This window comes from Squalius cephalus, assembly GCF_949319135.1.
Source record: "Squalius cephalus genome assembly, chromosome: 4".
In the NCBI taxonomy this organism is placed as follows: domain Eukaryota; kingdom Metazoa; phylum Chordata; class Actinopteri; order Cypriniformes; family Leuciscidae; genus Squalius; species Squalius cephalus.
The window spans coordinates 38,038,154-38,058,404 of record NC_137125.1 but is presented as its reverse complement, the minus strand read 5'-3'; the positions used below and the strand labels follow the sequence as shown (position 1 = coordinate 38,058,404).

The window sequence follows — 20,251 nt, the reverse complement described above, 5'->3', positions numbered from 1 at the left end:
TGAGCTTGACTTGATATGCAGACTTTGTGACTTCCTACTTTTTTCCATATTACCGGTAGGCAGTGGAAATGGCTAATAAGTCAATAATTGCTCCTCTGGAAATAATCACCATCCACTGGTTATAGTGGTAATTTCATGTCTCTTTTTTAAATGAGTGTTTTCCACAAAGTGTTGGTTTTCTAACATCTTTCATTTTTTTTTTTTTTTTTTTTTTTTTTTTTTATAACGTAAAAATAACGTTAAAATTAGATCATATTTAAAGCTTTGAAGTGCTGGAAAAAGTGTGAAGCACTTTTCAGCTCGCGGTGCACTGTTTATTATTGGTCCGAGCTATTAAACGGGTGGTGCTGCACAGCTCAAACAAGTAGTGCAGTTTCGTTTCACTTTCGTTTAGTTTGCCGTTTGATGTTCCTTATATTTAACAGAAATGGCTGCTTTTATTAGTTGGGCAACTTGGTGGTGGCACGTGACCTCTAACAAAATGTAGCCGCACTGGAAAAAGGAAAAAATAGTGCAATAAATAGTGCAATTTTAAGACCCTGTGAGAATTTGTAAGGCAATGTAAGAGAGGCTTTTTAAGAAATGCTACATACACAGTGGGAGAGCGGCAGGTACCCACCAAATCCTGCTCACATCCCAGTCAATTAGCAGAGATCCGTCCAGATCAGAGAGTCATCAGTATTTCCAGGGACGTCACTAGGATTGGAAGACAGGGGGGGCTTAGCCCCCAGGGTATTTGTAACTTGCGTTTATAGAAAATCTTACAGTGAATTTGAGTAAAAAACAGCTATGTACGGTATATGTTTAGCTGTATTTGTCTCTTCAACCCCGTTACCATCTTCAACCCTGTTACCCTAGTCTCAACCCCGTCACACCTACATTTTTATTAATTATATTTTTAAGTTTATGAATAAGTAATTTAATGTTTGTTGAACTTAGTCAGAAATATTCAGAGCAATCATAAGAATACAATTTCTGGTAAGCTACGCTTTTTTTATTATTTCAATTCAATTCAATTATTGTATTTTGATTTAATATTGACTCATTTGGATAAATATTAGGTAGGCTACACAAGGTAGGCGTTAATTTTTCTCAAGAAAAAAACAACTCACCTAATGCGGTAAACATACAGAGAGCCCTATCAGCTGGCAGTATTATTTAAGGTTAAAAATAACTCAAATTAAATATAATGCGGGTTTTTTTATAATAACAACTTTATTTAATGATATAATTAAAAATATAATAAATATGTAATATAGAACACATATTTAGCAAAATACTCTCTATAGCTCTTTTTTTCTTGCCAACTACGTGCTATAGCCTATATTATGGTCATTAAATGGCTTTCCTGAGGTAAATGTGACATAATTGTTCTCCAGCTATGTTATTGACCTCTTCACGCTGAAAAAAAACACTGATTGATCGATATTTTGTATGAGGAATATACATTTCGGTAAGTTGTAGCCTACTACTGTATATTTCAACAGTGTTCGTGTTTTTTTACTATTAGCGAGATGATCGGTTCACGTGCGCTAGGGATCTGTCACGTAACATTTGCAAACGCCAAAACGGTATTTATTGTTTGAATTTCGTAATAAAATTGACAGAATCTGAGAGTTGAGATTCTTTTATATCATAAAGTAACCTGCTCTGTCTAGTCTGTCGGTCTCCGTGTCCTCTTTGCTTCACGATTTTTCTGTGCGTGAGAAAATAGATGTGTGGCGTGAGAGCGTGTGAAAAGTGTCAATTGCGTGTGTCTCGGTGAATGCGTGAGAGTTGGCAGCTCTGTTACGACTCTTTGCACTGTCCAACTTCCGACTTTTCGGCTATTTTTTGTAGATGTATATATATCATTTGTTGCGTCTAAATATGAATGAGGATACGGTTATTGATAAATCGAATTGTTATTGTTGTTCTTATTATAATTTAGGGGGGCTTAGGAACATTTTGGGGTAGCTTCAGCCCCCCTAAAAGAGGCCTAACGACGTCCCTGAGTATTTCCATGGCACTCAGAGAGAAACAGCCAATGAGAGAGCAATATGAATCAGATTCAATTCATCCAGAATTCACAGATACATCATTCAAGCTGTGAACACTGAGAAAAATACCTCTGTGAAACAAACCCCAGTTTCCCATCTCCGTCTCCAGCTCGTCCAGCCAAAGCTTCAATCTCACGGCAGCTGATCTGAGAGCAGCATGTGTGTGACTGATGAAGATTTCGGCTGATCAGTATTCACTTCACTCTCATTGTGCGGCAGATCCTCTGCTGACTGTGCCGTCTCCGTCCAAATGAACGTTCTTGTGTTTTAGGCCACGGAGAAGCTCATTCGGCTCTGAGCCGTGACGGACCTGCTGCGAATTACCCTCTGTGATCTGTGCATTCAGATTCAGTGACAGATTAGAAGATCCCGCATAGACAGATCCAACAGCGACAGTGTTTAACAGAAACATTATATAAACTCACTAAGTGTGTTTGAATGTGTCTTTATCCAACTGACACTCATCAAGTTTAAGAATTCAACAATAAGGCGTTTGTTCACGTCTGAAACGCCTCTCGCCCGACCCGCGTGAACAAATTAGAGCGTCTGCCAATACCATCGACCGTCTGAAGCGTCTGCCGTATGAAGGCTGTAAACAAAAGACAGATTGTTTTACTGAGCACGAGGATACGAGGAGAAAAAAAGATGTGTCATAAATGGAGGATATTGATTGGATGGTTTGTTTATCAAGCATTTGTTCTGCTGAAGTCAGAGAGTGAAGATCCGATGTTACTCAATGTGTGTGTTTACGTGTCCAGATTAGATATTTTTGAGAAGCCTTTGTGTTTGAAAGTCCTAAAAAAAACAGCAGCTCAAAGAGAAAATGTCTGTCACATTACTGCACTTGCGTTCACCTCTAAATTCTTTTTCTAAATGTTTTTTGTTTACTTGCCTTCAAACTGAATGAAACTGAAAAGTCCCTGATTGGCTGAAGCCTTTTATACACCCTGATAATGTGAGTGTGTTTGTGCTTCAGTCTTTATCTAATGCTGGCAGTTTCTTTTCATGTGCTTTTGAATTTCGCCCAACAAAACAGAACAAAGACACCAAAGCCTGAAACTCGCCATTAGAAATTTGCCAAGAAACATTCATAAAAAAGCTTCACAAAAACCGCTCAAGACCCTTTTCTTTGTATCTCGCTTAAAATGTGCCTGTAATGGCCATTTTTGTGCACCGACTTTGTAAAAAGATGGTTTATTCATCCTCTTTTTGTTTCATTCTGGCTTTTAATTGTACGGTTATTGTTAGGATACTGTTTTTCTTATGCCATAAAATACAGTATATATATTATATATTTATATATTGTGGTGTAAATGGAATTTCAGCACTGAGTATACACTTATGGGTATATACGATGACATCTGTCACTTATATGTATTATATAACTATATATAACTGTAATAAATAATTTAAACTGGAGTGTTAAATGGACCTCGTACACACAAAGGCTCTCATATTCACATTCCTGTCCATCTGAAAGACAAAACCACTTCAGCTCAGACAGGACGAACACAATAACTGTGTGTTTATTAGCAACTTCAACCTCTCATGTGAATCAAGGACCATTTTCCAACAATATTATGCAGTTGATTCTTAGTAGGAACATCAGGCCCAATTTGTTTCATTAGACGGTTCATGAAACTTCTCTAAAACTACATGATCAAAGGCACTTTACAATATAACGGTGTTCATAAATAAAATAAAACAGTGGGTGATTGAGATCTTGAGTTTAAGCCATTCAAATCTCTAGATGATGACCGGACAACTGTCACCATTAAATTAATTATATTGCTTATTATAAGCATATTGCTAAATTTTCCATGAATAAATACATAACAAATATCTTTGAGTCTGCCATCAACTTCAGATTCAGTCATATTTTTTAATATGTATTTATTTATCTATTATTTTTTAAACCCAAAGTTAAATGTCCAGTTCACTGCCCCCTTGTTAACATTATGGGTTTGAGAAAAATGGTTAATAGTTTTATTTTTGATGACGTGACAACTGGTGTTTGAACTCATTATTGTGCTTTACTGTATTTGGACAGACAGATAACTGAACAACACAACAGTATGTTCACTGTAGTTTTGGGTAATTTTGTCCTCATCTAATCGAAGTGTCCATGTGGGAAACTAGAAGCATGAATCAACCTTTAGGATTTCTGCCAGCTGGCATTTCTCAAAGCTACTGAAATTTTAGTTGATTAAATCAGGATGCTGCAGAGTTTACATTCAAATACAGTTTAGTGAAGTGACGTTTTCTCTTTGCGTTCACTTTCTGCTCTCAGTGCTGAACGTGTTAGGAAAAGCATCTCAGTGCTGCATTTTTCTTTTCATTCTATTTTTAAAAATGTGACATTTCTGAAAGACGTGACAAAACAAGAAAACCAGAGCCCAATGACTAACCGGTCTGGAAAATGACAGCTCTCGACGGGCTGAGGTCACGTCAGAACTTCCCCTGAGATTGTAGATCTGAAGACAAACAGATCAACACTGACTAGTTCATTTGGCAGAGTGACTGAATTTAATGAAGAAACGTAAAAAATCAACAACTCATGTGCGAATAAAAAACACACAGAGCCACTGAGAATTCCCCTAAACTTCGACATTTTCTATTTGAGAGAGAGAGAGAGAAAAGAGTTAAAGCAAGAGAAATGTTTCTCACTCTTTTTTTTCTTTGACTTGAAAAAGTGACAGTTTAAGTTCATGATCAAACAGTCTCGGGAAAGGGAGGAAAACTTAGTTGAGGAGAGAGGAGGGTCTCTGAAGTCATGATGTCAACTCAACACACACACACACACACAGCCGCATGAATTGAATCTGCTTCCACATGTACAAAATCAAAACAGAGGGAAGATTTCAGCATCTTGGAGACACTTCAGATACAGTGAGAATCCACTGCTAGATTCTGATATTCTGAACATTTTACAAAAAGACATCATGCTATTAAAATATATAAAAAAGACGCATTTTTGCTGATATGAAATATGAGTGTTGGGTTAATGACCATAAAACTCCTTCCTCAGTTCATCACGATCATTTATTGAAACTCAAAATCAATCGTTATGATCACCGTTATGGCACTATGAAATGAACTCATTAGTATATGAATGTCCACATTTACATATCTACACCCACACTGTTTTTGCTCTAATAAAAGTGAATTATGGTGATACGTGGAGTCTAGCCAATCATAACCCAGGTCATTAACATCATAATTCAGAAAGGTACAGTAGCAAGAATATGTTGTTTATATATAAGGGCTACAGTGGAAAATGACATTATTAGGACTTCATAGACTTTAACAAAACAAAATGCTACAAAAGCGCAGAAAATGTCCCTTTAATGTTTTACGTAAAGAACTGCTGATACTGTATGTAAGCAAAATCTTGAAAATCTCATCCATGAGCAGTTTACTATCAATTATCTTGTTTTACCACATTAAAAATGTTTAGCATATAAAGTATTTTTGATTTAATATATTTAACATATTGTTCACTCTTACGAGATGAAGACACTTTCACCTCTTTAGTTCAGCTCTTATAGTCGAGTGCTCATCTTTACTGAAGTGTTGTGGGTTTGAGAGTCTCTATAATGATGGATCTGATCTCAGACCTGCTCTTAAGTGAAGAATCACCAGCAGACATTAGACTTAATGGCCATTGACACGCTCACACTCTGCAGGTTACATCCAACATTTCACTTGACTTTCAAGCAGGATTAAATGTGAAGTTGAATCAGCAATCATTTCCAGAAACAAATCTGATCTGGTTTCTCCGGAATAAACAAGCTATATTATATGCTACTGTAGTTAATGTATGTTGTTTCCTCTAATATCAACACTGACATTTAGCCAAAGGTCAACAGTGAGGTTAGGGTGGAAACTTTAAAGGGAAACTTTCTAGTTACCCACTGAGTGCTAATGAGGTGTACAGAATGTGTTGTTGTGGCCGAAATTTGTCTGCCAAAATTTAGGGTGTTGAAATCCCTGGAAACATCCTCTCACCTTCAAAACAAACATAAGAGTGTTACACTACATAGAAATATGCTAGCAAATTATTTAGCAAATGCAGAGCAAAATGCTAGCAAACACTCAAAACACCTTAGTAACCACACTGCAGCATTCTAACCATTCAAGACATTTTAGCAACTATCATAGCATCATTAGCATCATAGCAACAAATTTAACTAAGGCAAATACCACAAATTTTTCTTGAAAACGTAAAAATCTAAATGTATTGTGTCTTGTGATGGTCAAAATGTTTATTTGGCTCTGGTTTGAGTTTTTTAATGAATGTTCATAGCAAAATAGCAATCAGGAAGCTCGCCTATTGTCCTCTACACTTGCTACATTTATTTTGATGTGGGAATGTTTTGGGTTTATGAATGTTTTAGGCTCGATTCACCAGTCGCTGGGAGTTTGATTGACACGTGATCTGACCAATCATAACGCCAAAACCACCATTTTGTCCCACAAACAAACCAGGCAGAAGAGTTAGTAGATTAACGTCGGTGTGTATTGACGTCTTTCCATGGTTGAATTAACATACCTTCTGGTGTTCATTCATGCTTACTTTATGCTATAGCTAGTATGAAGAGATGATCGGTTTACATGCCACATGAACTGAGGCGCTACAGCAATCTGTCAGGACACATTGAAGAGCCAAAAAACACTATTTATTCAAGATCTCGAGATCAAATTTGGCAGGAAAAAAAGAAGAAAGGAACATGCTGTGCCATGAGGAAGAGAAAAATGAAGCAGCCAAACAAACAATATGTTGCTTCAAAAACAGTACATTGTTTTCATGGACTTTTTCAGGAAGTACCAAAAGAAAAGCAACTATTAATTATCCCTACAATACATTTCCTGAGGCACGTTGTGTGTTTTCCGAACACGCTGCTGTGGAAGCGCCTGACGATGCAGTTTTATAGTTACTGGAACTGAGGGAATTTTCTCAGAGTCACTCAACTCTTTTACTTTCCGTTCAACATTTGCTACATATGCTGTGTCTTCCCAGCTGTCTCTGCTGATAATTTCACAGTCACACATATTAAAGTGCAAGTTCACGGTTTTGAATATTTTTCTATTTCTGTCGCTCGTACACTTTCCATCCCGACGTCAGCAGAGAGACAAAAAGTCCAATAACAAGCAGCTTTGCCTTTCCTCCTCTTCCAATTACTGATAAAGACGAATAGCAAACGGAGAGCAGAAAACTGCTGGAGTGTTTCAGGACGATGTCTGAAGCTCACTGATCTGTGCTATAATAATTCCACCCGACCCGTCGCTCCGGTCCTGAACACTCTCTCGAGAGAGAGAGAGTCGAGAAGAAAAAAATGTTTGTGTCCCTCCGTTGTGCTCGGGTGCCGCTCTGATTTGTAGTGAGCACCTGAATTTGACCACTTCTCACAGTTATTGCCTCTCGCCTCTAAAGACTTCTCTCCATTTCAACAGCTGTGATTTGTGGAAGAGCAGAATGGGCCGCAGACATCATTAGACAGAGCTGATACTAACGGGACGCTCCAGCTGGAGCCGTAATAGCGCTTATAGTGGCTCACACTGGCTGAAATTGCGATTGATTGTGTTATCAAGTTAAGAACGGGAACACAGTGGGTTTGATGCACTGAGGAGAGAGACTGGAAATGTGTTAGTGTGAGGAACGCTTACAGGTGTGAGTCTGTGAATGACGTGGGCACTAAATAAAAAAGGGTTATGAAACGGACAGGACATTACGTTAACACAACTCATTCACTGAGAGAAGACAAATCCTCACAGATAAATGTGGGTTTGTTCTTCTCAAGTTTCCGAAAAGAAATCCGCAATGTCTCAATCTGTGCTTAGATTTGCCCATATATAGTGCCAGTCTGCACTCAAAAGTCAGAGATCTCAATATGAACTGAAACATGTCTCATTAAATAAGATAAGGATCAGAGCTGCTGTCCACATTCTTTTAATAGTTCTACACTCTTTGTCTCATTGTCTCATTTGTTTTCATTTTTAGGTCTCCCAATGGAGACTAGTCCAAATAGAACAGATCTAGTACTTCATTAGGACAACTGAGCAATAAACGAGCAACTCTGAGCCATAAAATTGTGGCAAATGTTCAGATGCAGTTCTGATAGTTTGAGAAAACGGAGGTGAATGTGTGAGATGAGAGGTGGAGTGAACTGTGTGATAATGAGACGAGCTGAGAGCATCTGTTTGACCCTCTCTGGAGGCTTTTCTCCTCAGGCACCACTGCAGCTCCATGAAGGGCCGCTCTCTTCTGCCCCGCTGCCTGTGTTAAGAGCTCAGATGTGAGAGCAGACCGCAGGGCGTCAGGGGTGCTGTGGACCGAGAACGAGTCTCTCCACTTTACCATGACCACACACACACACAGACCCAAACGCTTCCCTCTCTCCTCATATTCAGCCTCATGTGCTCCTGAGCTTAATAAAGCTCGGTGGAGAGTGAGGGTTGACATTCTGCTGTTCACTATTTCAGGATATTTTTAAAAGATAATTTTTGTTGGTTTCTGTGTAGTTTGAGTGTGTCTTTGACGACTAAGAAACTGACAATCAGGAGTCGTGACCCTGTATTGACTTCTCTATGCTGCATTGGGAGTTAAAATTCAGTGCTGTTTGATCTAGGTGCAGGAAGTAAGAACAGGAAGAAGAGTGAGACTGCAAGATATTAAAGAAGAATATGTGAGGAATATTGAGTCCAGGTGAATGTAGGAAGCACAAAAGGAGCCCAAATCAACACAACAAACCCACCTAAACCTCATCAAGATTTCATCAGGAAGACACAGCATGTCTTTAATAGGAGAAAAAGCCACAAGAGCACATATTTTCATCGGTCTGAAATAAAAACAGTAATTTTAGGTGCAATTTATTCAACAGCGTGATTCAGTCAAACAGCTTCGTATTGAACTGAAATTTGTGGCCCAATTAGCCAACAAAACCGCACCAATTATTACAAACTGCAAACTGAGTCTCCACATGCAGACACATCTAAAAACAAATCAATGCAAATTGGGCAGATCATTCTGAAATTTAATATCCAAGTGAGAGACTTTAAGGTCTGGAAACATTTCAGATCACGCATATAGGCGTATATTTACCTCAGTAGAAACCAAAGGAACATCTAAACATGAAAGAACATTTGCTCCCCTCAACAAGACTGTGTTTCTGTAAAATTATTCATTAGCTGCTGATAAAACTCTCTGATCCTGTTCTAAATGCAGACCAGATTCACACCAGCTCCACTGACGAATAAAGCACAATTCTGTGTCCTAACATGGTTTGATAGTAATTGGGCTGTACAAAATATATAAAAATTATTGAAATATCGTAAATGTTACGAAAAATGCGCACAAAAAGTATTTAATTGCTTCATAATATTAAGATTGAACCACTGAAGTCACATGGACTATTTTAACGATGTCTTTACTACCTTTCCGGGCCTTGAGAGCTGCAATGACGTTGCTGCCAATGGGTGGTTCAGAAACCTCTCGGATCTCATCAAAAATATCTTAATTTGTGTTCCGAAGATGAACGAATGTCTTACGGCTTTGGAACGACATGAGGGTGAGTAATTAATGACATAATTTTCATTTTTGGTTGAACTAATCCTTTAACAACTTATCGTTAGGGTGACCACATCCCAAAATAGGAGCTTTGTCCTGCATTGTGCAAGACATAAGCAGAAGTGTCCCGCATTCAAATTATGTCTGTATTGTTTTTTTTTTGTCCCTGAAATTAAAATACCACAAGAAATGTTATTAAAAAAAAATTGTGACTGGTGTTTAAAAATCCATTTGCGCAGCTGTCATGTTCTAGCTAGAGCAGGGAAAATAACCAATGTAATCATTGAGAGGACTCTGCTGAGGAGGACTGGACAGGGCAAAGGAATCAGTGTGGGCCTCATTGAAAGTCTTTAAATACAGCTACACCAGCCAGGACTTCATCTAGACACATACTGGATAAGAACATCCTGATCAAGCCTGCCAGAAGTTCAAGATGCACTGAAACAAGTAAAACGCATTTAATATTGCATAGTCTAATAAAGGAATATATACTAGTTGCTACTAAGAGGGTTAGTTCACCCAAAAAGGAAAATGGTCATTAATTTCTCACCCTTATGTCGTTTCAAACCTGTAAGACTTTCGTTCATCTTTGGAACACAAATGAAAATATTTTTAATGAAATCTGAGAACTTTCTGTCCCTCCATTGACAGCCTACGCAACTACCACTTTCGAGTCCCAAAAAGAGAGTAAAGACATCATTAAAATAAATGTGATAAATGTAATAAATGATAAAAATAAATAAACGTGACTCCAGTGGTTTTACCTCAATTTTGTGACATGACACATTTTGTGTACTCAGCATAACAACAGTAAATTATGCATAATTACATGCAACTAAACCTCAACCAAACCAAACCCTAACCCTATAGTAAGTGCATGTTGTTAATATTACTCAGTACTTAAATATGTAATTACACTGTAACAATGACACCTTAAAATAAAGTGTAACCCTTTTATGATGTCTTCACTACCTTCCTGGGGCTTGACAGTGGTAGTTGCGTAGGCTGTCAATGGAGGGGCAGAATGAAAGCTCTCAGATTTCATTAAAAAGATCTTCATTTGTGTTCATTTGATGAACAAATGTCTTACGGGTTCCTTAACCCTTTAAGGAAATTTATTTTAGTATAAAATGTGATTTTTACCAAATAGCATGTTACTCAGTTCATTATACATATTTAGCAGACTAAATAGGTCCTGTAGAGTAAATTAAATTGTCAACCTGGGCAAATTGAGTACCAGTCACAGAGCCGGTAAATCTCTCTCACACTTGTCCTGCAAAATCTCATCTACATCCTACAACAGAGACATAAGCAGGTGGTCACCCTACTTATTGCATATTGCATTTATCTTTAATATCTTGCAGTCCTAAATAGTATCTTACAGTATCTGTTCCCAAGCCAATCAGAACATACAAGCTATGTGGATTGTGATTTTGGTCCAACAAGACTTCACAGTAGGGGCTACAGAAATAGAAACCATGCAACTGACAAAATGTCCAGTTGAGAACATAAAGAAAATATAACAAATGTTTAATTATAGTCAGAAACACTGAAATGGAATTCTAAATTAAGTACAGATTTGAAAACCACAATTGAAAGCTGGATGTTGAAAAACGCAGAAAGATCTTGAAAATCAAAGGAAAGATCTGTGGGAATTGTACAAGACAGGATTGAAACATCAAAATGTCAAATAGCAAAGAAACACACTTTAAACACTTAGTATACTCAGTTTAGGGTACTTTCATGTAGATCTATTTTCTAATCGGTTTAATCCATTGATGAATGTTCTGTCAATACTGTAATCCTGTAATGCTGTTGAAGGTAAAACTAGACTTATTTGACAATAGAGTGTGTGAAAGTGAACAGCTGCTCTGTCAGTCGTTCCTACAGACCTGCATCACATCACATCAGTTCTACACGCTAAACAGACTCACACTAAAAGAGCCCAGCACTGCAGTCAGGCCAGTTTAACTCTTATCTGAGATATAAAACAGAAGAAACAAGACAGCGCTTATAGCATTAACAGCTGATGTGTTTACAGCCTAAAGCGTTGACCACGCTAATGCTGGATTGAATGTTTTCTAATGCTGTTAATGCTGGGCTATTGAGCACTGTTTAGCTGGTTTAATAGGAGAGATGCTATTCTGTCAGCCATGACTTTAGGTAGAAAGCAGGGGTGTCCACACTTTTTTTGTGTGATGATCTACTATTAAATGACCAACTCAATTAGATCTACCAACTAAAAAAGAAAAAACAGTTAAAATTTAAAAATAAAATACATTACAAATGCTTGTTACAACTGCATATATCTCTGAATTCATCTTCTCAATTCTGAATTCATTCAACTCAAACACCTCCAGAACAATAGGGCATTTAGGTCTCCTTGTTCTTGTGACTTGCACTGACAGTTTTGCATAATAAGCTTCTGGTATAGTATCAAACAGGCCTCCAAATTGCCATTAGTCATGGTGGAACGGTGTTCTGATTTAATAATCTTCATGTGAGAAAAGGCTGATTCAAACAAGTAAGTTGAGCCAAACATTGCAGTCAAAGATGTGGCACATTTTCTGATATTTGGATACTTTTCTTCTGCAAGAAGGTTCGAAGACTGTGCCCTCGCCTTCACCTGAATTTCAGTCTGCAGTGCTAAAATCCCTTCTAATGCTGCTAGGTTCATCTGAAACATGTCTGAGGCCAGGGAATCAACCTCATGCTCATCTCTAAATGGAAAGCACATGATGGAGCGAATGGCACAAGTAAAGCTAAGTCAGTCTGTCCTTACCTTTTCAATTTGTTCAATGTAGCGTTCACTGTCAAGTTATGCAAGCTCCTTTCCTGGCTTATGCAGTTCAGATACAAAGTTTAGGAAGTTTCCGAATTTGTGGCACTGTAGCTTAGATGGAGCTCTTGGAAGGCGTGAAGTAGGCTACCTAGTTCTTGCCTGGTCAAATGCAGGCAGAATATATTGCTATATTTATTTATTTATTTATTTATTTAACGAAAGCATATTTAAATTTTGAGCAATCTATCAGCATTGCCTTTACGATCGACTGATAGATTGCGATCAAACTATTGGGCAAAACAAAATTCAGATGGTGAAGCCAGATGCTTCTAACGATACAAATATTTTTCAGACCTACTAAGGATATTATGTCTATATAGTGCGGTGAATCTCAAAGAGCCTTGCTACCATGATCCTCACTGAACGTGTCTGTACCGCAGCAGCTGGTTCAGATGAAGTAAATCAGGGTAAACAGAGTAAACAGGCTCATGTGTTTCCATTTCTTAGTGTATTTTCAGTGTGTTGATGGTGAATAAGCAGGTTGCTAATGAAAAGCCCCCACAACCCCTCACTCACAGAACTAGCATCAAGAAAAGAATTGGCGCTGCTCATGTTCATGTACAACTACTTCAAACACAGACGCCTTGATGGTCATTAAGTTTAGTAATCTAATGAGGACACTTTATTAAGTCTTTTCAGTGGTTTGGGATTCAGCGTTTCTTCCTCTTAGAGCTCAGGTTCCTCAGAGACAAATACAGTGTAATTGTGGAATTATTAATGGAGTCATAATTACATCAGGCGACGTTTACAATAACTACAGTATGGAAATGTCTTCGTCCGAGGGGAGAGCTGTGCTCTAGATTCAAGGTGATATTTGTTAACAAGGTGTTGTGTGAACAGATTGTGTCCAATATGGCAGTAGTTTCAGTTAAGAAACAAAAGTCTACTTTTTATTGATCGAAACAGAATCAGTGTATTGAATTGGAGTGAATTATATCTCTTCCTGAACTATTTGTACATAAATTATGCCTCATTTTATGTCTTCTTGAGGAGATGTGTGCTATTACTTTTCTAAACTATCAGAGAAAAAAATGCTAGATAGATAGATAGATAGATAGATAGATAGATAGATAGATAGATAGATAGATAGATAGATCTTTATAAACAGACGTGTCTTAGCTGATCTTTATGCAGTTAACGTGTGAAACAGACTGAGGTGTGAGGAACGTGATGAATAATTGCTGTAGTGGAGCTAGAGGAGGTTCTGCTCTCTGAAAACACAAGCTGTTTGTTTATTTTGATCTTGCTGTTTTTACAGATGCTCTTATTTCTGTGTCTCCCGCCATTCACTGTGCCCCGGTCTACAAAGACCCACCTGTTTTGTCTCTTCATCTTCCCCTCACGGATTCCTCCAGCCTCTTTTAATAGCAAATGTGAGACAGTGAATGACAGGGAGAGATAGAATTTCTCCAACTTTGCATCATCATCATGATTTCTGTAATGTTACAGCACTCTGCCAAAAAGAACATGTTCAATCCAACACAGCAGCACAGTAGAGCTACTACATATATCAACTACAGGTCATACACCTGCTTACAATGACACTTCTAAAAAATACAAAGAATGTGGACAGTCCAATACTGCTATCAGGTGGTAATATTGTGGTACAAAATGATTACCATATTGTTTTGGCGCTCAAATCCGATTTGGACGAGAGTCATTGCATAAGTGATGTTAAAGGTGAACTAAGTAACTTTTTTACCTTAACCGAACAGCTTCGGGTTGAATGGTGGTCGTCTCGCACCCCCCAAGCGCCTGTGAGCCGAAAAACCACCCTTGCAACTTCCTCAGCGTCAGGAAGTATCGCCTGATATCAGGTCTTGCGATGTAACAAATTGCTTTACGGCAAAAAAATCTGCTAAAATTCGGTCATTATTGCGCTCCCTCACGCTGTTCGAACCCGAATGCTTTGATGACGTTGATCTACTAGCCTCTGGTATCTGAGAGTCGCCAACGAGTTTTTCGACAGTGTTGTCAAATATCTATTCCGAAGCTGTAGGGGGAGCTCTATAGAGAAACCTGCGCGCAAAAAGCGAGAATACAGCGAAGAAATTCCCGAAACTGCATAGCCCTGCTTTAAAGTATCCCAACAGCACTGGGACATTTTCTGGAAGTTACATGGTTATGCCAATACGTGTCTGTCTTCATGAGTGAGATTCATTTATCCAACTGATTCATTCCAAAACACTGATTCATTCAGGACAAATTAAATATGAGTGAGTTACTGAATCATTCAGTCTAGAGGTCTGCATCCGCGGGACCCGACCAGATATTTTGCGCCGCGGGATTAAATTTCCGACTAAAAAACGGTAGCGGTCGGTAACTCTGGTGTAATTTGAACGGGAGCGGTCGGTCATTCAATATCACGTTCCCGACGCCGACGTTCTTTCAGAACAGCATATCTTCGCTTTACCTAATCTTAATCTTATCGACCACCCGGTATAGGCTACAGTCTGCCCTGTAGGCTACTCAGGACCGTTATGCACGCGCTGCACGCACGGACCAGTAACGGTTCTTTCTGTCATGCATTGATTGTATTTGCTTAACAGCAAAATGTTACGAATTTTGATAATACGAATAAAAATAATAGCCTACACTTCTTTTTTTTTTTCGCTGCGATATTTTTTCCCCTACTGTCTGCAGCAAAATGTTAAATTTTGTATATTGACAAGGCGAATAAAATAATAATAAAAAAATGTTTGTGCAGACTACATTTTTATTTTCTCTGTGAAAATGTACATGTGAAATTCTGGGAGATCTATATTAAAGCGGGATGGTCGGGTCGGGAAGAAAATTATTCTAAGCAGACAGCGGGTGAACAAATAGTGTATATATAGCGGGAACGGGTGGGTGCAGGATATAACCCCAGCGGGAGCGGGACTTAAAAAACAGTCCCGCGCAGACCTCTAATTCAGTCCACTGATTTGTTTAAAATGCAGATTCATTCAGGAATGCCACTAAAGTATGTTACTAAAGGAGAGGCAAGGTTCTGCTGGTTTTTTGGGGGAAATATTTTCCTCAATGTAGCAAAAACAGACAACAATATTGCATCTACAATGTGAGTTTCTCAATCATGTTTGCTGAACTTGTAAAAGCAATAACACTTGCGTTCCTGCTGTTTTTCCCAAATATTGTTATTCAGTAAACAAACAATAGGCGTGCTACTGTGGTATTTAAATGTCCCATTATATGTACAAAATGTCATATATACCATAGGCTATGTATACCTCGTCGTTATGACTACTTGTGTCCCTATTTAGCTCAAAATCCTTTTGTTTCATTACAAAACGTAATTTAGCCTACTTTGATAAGGATTAATATTACTTACTGGTTCTGCCTTGAGGTGTCTCGGTGGTATTCTGGTATCTTTGTATCTTGAAAGTCCTGAGGGAAGTTGGTTGAGTTCTGATTATGGTACTTTTTCTCTCTATTCAAGAGCCCCAGTCGTGCAATTGCTGTATGAGTCTGTGTAAAAGCCCAATAAAAATAGCATCAGGTCTTTCGCCCATGAAGAACATTAACAATGCCCAGTTAAACCTGCACGGTCTGATTCTTATTTACTTGCTGAAGTCATTTAATAGAGCAGCTCTTTCAGTCTCTCACCTTTGCGTTGCTGTTTTCATTGTTCTTGAATGAGCTCGCGCTCTATCGTCTCTATTTAAAACTAAAAGTGAAATATTAATCGTGTGTGAACGTACAGTCCTAATTTTGACTCGTCATTATGAGGGAAGCGTTTGAAACGGTTTGAAAGCTGTTCACTTTTATCGCCTTTAACGTCTTCTTTTCCCGCCACAGTATCTGTCGCCATGACGATTGCAGCTTCTCTCCAAAACTCTGCAGCTGCTTTCATTCAGTCGAATTTATGAAACATGCGAATAAGGCAAACACACACACACACACACACACACACACACACACACACACACACACACACACACACACCAGCCCGGCGGATAATCATGTTACAGCTTTCAACAGTTCCTCTTCCTCTGTGGCTGATTATAAGACGTGGATTTAACAGCGCCAGAGGTTTAACCGCTTCTCATTGGCATATGAATGTTCCTGAGACGGGCTGATGGAGGTGGAGGCGTTTAAAACAGCTGATTCTCTGTCTGCTGTTTCACTGATACACTGACTTGAGTAAATGAACTATTTTAAATGTGTTTGGGGAGAAATATGATTATAGAGTCTATTGTTGCTTTGCTTTGTCTGCATTTGAGTTTAAAATTCAATGATCTTTGATTGTAGCATTTAGATGATAAAAACTTTGATTGAAGGCTAATCCACATCATCTTGGATTAGAGATTACTGTAAGAACTTCTGAATGCACCTTTAAACGCATTAGTTCATTCAGACTGGAGTAATATATGCTGAAAATTCAGCTTTGTGATACATGAATACATTATATTTTAAAATATATTTAAAATAGAAAACAGCTCTTTTAAATTGTAATATTATGTTACAATATTTCTGTTTTTACTGTGTTTTTGATCAGATAAATGTAGCCTTGGTGAGCACAAGAGGTTCCTTTCAATTACAAAATTCTAAGTATTCCAAACTTTTGACCGGTAGTGCATACAGTATGCTTAACAAATTTGCACATTCTTTGTAAATTGTTTTACAATCCTGTTTTCCCGTCATTGAGCTTGAATCTTCGTCACTGTGTGCAGATCTCCTGGCAGTGCCGAAGCATCCGTATGCAGCCATGGAGAACTGGGGCCTGAGTGTGTTTGTGGAGCAGAAGATCTTGTTGGATCCTGACGTCTCCTCCTTCTCCTATCAGATGGAGCTCACCATGGTGGTGGTGCACGAGATCTGCCATCAGGTAAAACACACTTATTGGAGTAACAAGAACATGTGATCTGCTGTGTGGTTTCACAGTCAAACTTGCTGGTTTGAACAAGTCAAGACTATATAATAATAATAATAATAATAATAATATGTATAGCAGCGGTAACAATATTAGATGTGTTAATAATAAATCATAATGGACTAATTTAGTCCAGTCATATCAGCAGATCAGTCAGGGTCACTTTTCTGACATCTGGTGTTGTTCATTTCATGACTGTCAAAGTGCTGCACCTCCAACTTGAATCGGGCCTGAAAATGGCCCATTCTGTTTGAGGCGTCTCATCCGCGCTTGTTCCAGCAGTGATTCAGATTTTTTAAAACATGATACGGCTCATGTTTAACCATCACACACTAAAATCTTTCCTGTCTTGAGTCAGCATGTCCCGTCAATGCTGTTTAGTGTGCTCTGAGAAACATAAAGCATCTGTTACTCTTAAAAAACAACAACAATATACTTAATTTTAAAGAACGCGTTATGTCAAAAAGGTTCTATATAAAGTCAAATGACTTAAAGTGTTGCAGAAACGTTCAAGTTAAACATGTTGCTTCTTTTTGTTACTACTAATAAAGTATGTTTACTTGCTGTTTAATTCATAAAATGTAATTAAAATAAAATTAATTCAAACAAAAGGAACAAATTAAAACTAAATCCATCAAATGATCCCATGATAGGAACCCCTAAAAGGTTCTTTATGAAACTCTTTAGGTATAACCTTTTCTTCTAAGAGTGAAGATTCATAATTCTATAACATTTTGAAGTCCACGTATGGTAATCCATTCTCGGAATTTGTCCCCTGCATTTAACCCATCCAAGTTAGTGCATTCACAGTAGGAGTAGTGAACACACACTCTGCAAAACATGGACACACACACCCAGAGCAGTGGGCAGTCATTTGCAGTGGCAACCGGGGAGCGATTGGGGGTTAGGTGCCCTGCTCAAGGGTATTCTCAATACCCTCAGTCATTTCCTGATGGTATTGAGAATCGAACCAGCAACCTTCGGGTTACATGTCCAACTCACTGGTCATGACTGCCTGGTTTGCCCCAGCATATCAAATGTATCACCTCTCAGACATCTTTTCATTATCTAATTGCAGAAGACAGAGAAAGAAAGGCAGAAAAAGAAAAACTCCGGGAGTCAGAGAGTAACAGAGAATGTGAAGATGGTCAGTTGTTGAGTTAAAGGGCAGAACAGCAGCAGATGTAATTGGACATCTGGAGAATTTGATGCACAGCTCTTATAAAAAGAGCTTTAAGCATCACCTCCATTGGGATTGTGAAAGTAAAGATTTCCTTTCTCCATCCCTCTTTCTTTCTGTTTTTTTCTCTCTCTATCTACAGTGTTTTGCGCATGCACAAGCCTTTCTTGTGTTAAATAACCTATTTTCTGTGTCTTTGCATCATTGCAGAAACAAGCAGTCTGGGTTAAAAGTGATTTTTTCTTTTTCTTTTGCCATTAAAATAATGTTCAGTAAGGGACTTTAAGCCCACAAATGCATCATCGACATGAATTGTAAAGGAAACGCTGGAATTATTCATTGCATGTGCTCGTTTTTCACCAGCCTTTGTTTGCAGCTCTTATGTTGCTGAGTACCTTGGATTTTAGTGCCTTTTGTTATGGCGGATTATTGATGAGCGTGTTGGAGATGTTCTGCGTTCTCAGTATTGTTCTGGATTCATCTCTTGAATAGTCTTCCTCATATACTGCTGAATCGCAGCTCTGCATTGTGGTCTAGCTCAAAGATGATACAGCATGTCTGCAGTTCTTTCCTCTTTTCTTTTTTGTTTTCTTTTTAGGGAGAAGGAAATAAAAGAAAACAATCCCCTCATCTCTCATTTCTGCACAGATAATTCAGCTCTGTCTGAACTCAGTCTGAACCTTGTACAGTAAAACACCCTCACAGGGAGCATGAAATCATGATATTATTTCAGAAACAGCAATAATGTGCATATGTGATAGTTTTAGAGCTGGAATTCATGAGAGTAACCCAGATCAGGCTGTTCTCTGCACATAAAGCCTTGTTTTATGATCAAGAATAATTGAAAAGAAGCAGCAGTGGAGGCTGGAACTATAATGTTGTCCAGTGATGATGTTTACAGGTAGAAAACTGAAGTATGTCCAATGTCCTTCAGTAGGCATTCCCACTGAATTCACATTTATCTATGCGTACAACACGCTGTAAAAGTGTTTGTGCTTCAGAAATATTATAGATCTTAACATACAGATTTGTGCTGCACCCTACAGATTAAAAAAGCTGTGAAACAATAGAAAATAGTATCTTTATCTTTGAATTCAAATATGTTTGAAATAGTGTACTGTCATATGATTGACACTATATTCAAAAGATGGATGCAGTATATACTGTGCATATGTGCATTATGTGTACTGAAGTGTCAATTGAATACACCAGAATTTACAGTCAGAGCTCAGTTTGAGTAATATTTGCCACAATAGAATGTCAGTTCCCATTCGTTTAAAAAAATACCAATCATTATTGTAGATTCCAGTAGATTTTAGGTCATTTGACTACATTTTATTGTGGTTACACTTTATTTTGATGGTCTACTTAAGACTACTAACTATAAGTAACTTTGTAACTACATGTCAACTAGGGATGCAACGGTACACGGTAAAATACCGGACCGTTCGGTCAGCCCTGCACGGGACAATCTACCCTCGTGTCCCGCGGTACTTCGGTTTTGCCATTGAGTTCGCGCCGATCCTTTTAGTTTTTGCTTTAGGCGCCGTTCACACATCGCGCCTAAAAACGCGTAGAAAACGCTAGGCGCGGCGCGTTCTCCTTTTTCCAAAGCGCTAGGGCGGTTGCGCTCCGGAGTCCGGAGGCGTCTGTCGTTGCTAAAGCAACCATCAGCTGCGCTCTGGTTGGTTCTTGTCACGTGACCTACGGTGCGCTTGCGGCATTCTGAAAAGTTGAGAATTTTCTGCTGGGG

At 38.4% G+C, this 20,251-nt stretch overlaps 1 protein-coding gene across 1 annotated transcript in view; it reads left to right on the top strand.

The window, feature by feature from the left end:
• Nucleotides 1-20,251, top strand: part of LOC307156790 (thyrotropin-releasing hormone-degrading ectoenzyme-like) — a 124,692-nt gene that overhangs the window by 41,549 nt on the left and 62,892 nt on the right. Inside the window, exon 4 of the mRNA XM_079868334.1 lies at nucleotides 17,119-17,273. Within this exon, the coding sequence (XP_079724460.1) occupies nucleotides 17,119-17,273 (155 nt within the window). The remainder of the gene's footprint in view (nucleotides 1-17,118; nucleotides 17,274-20,251) is intronic.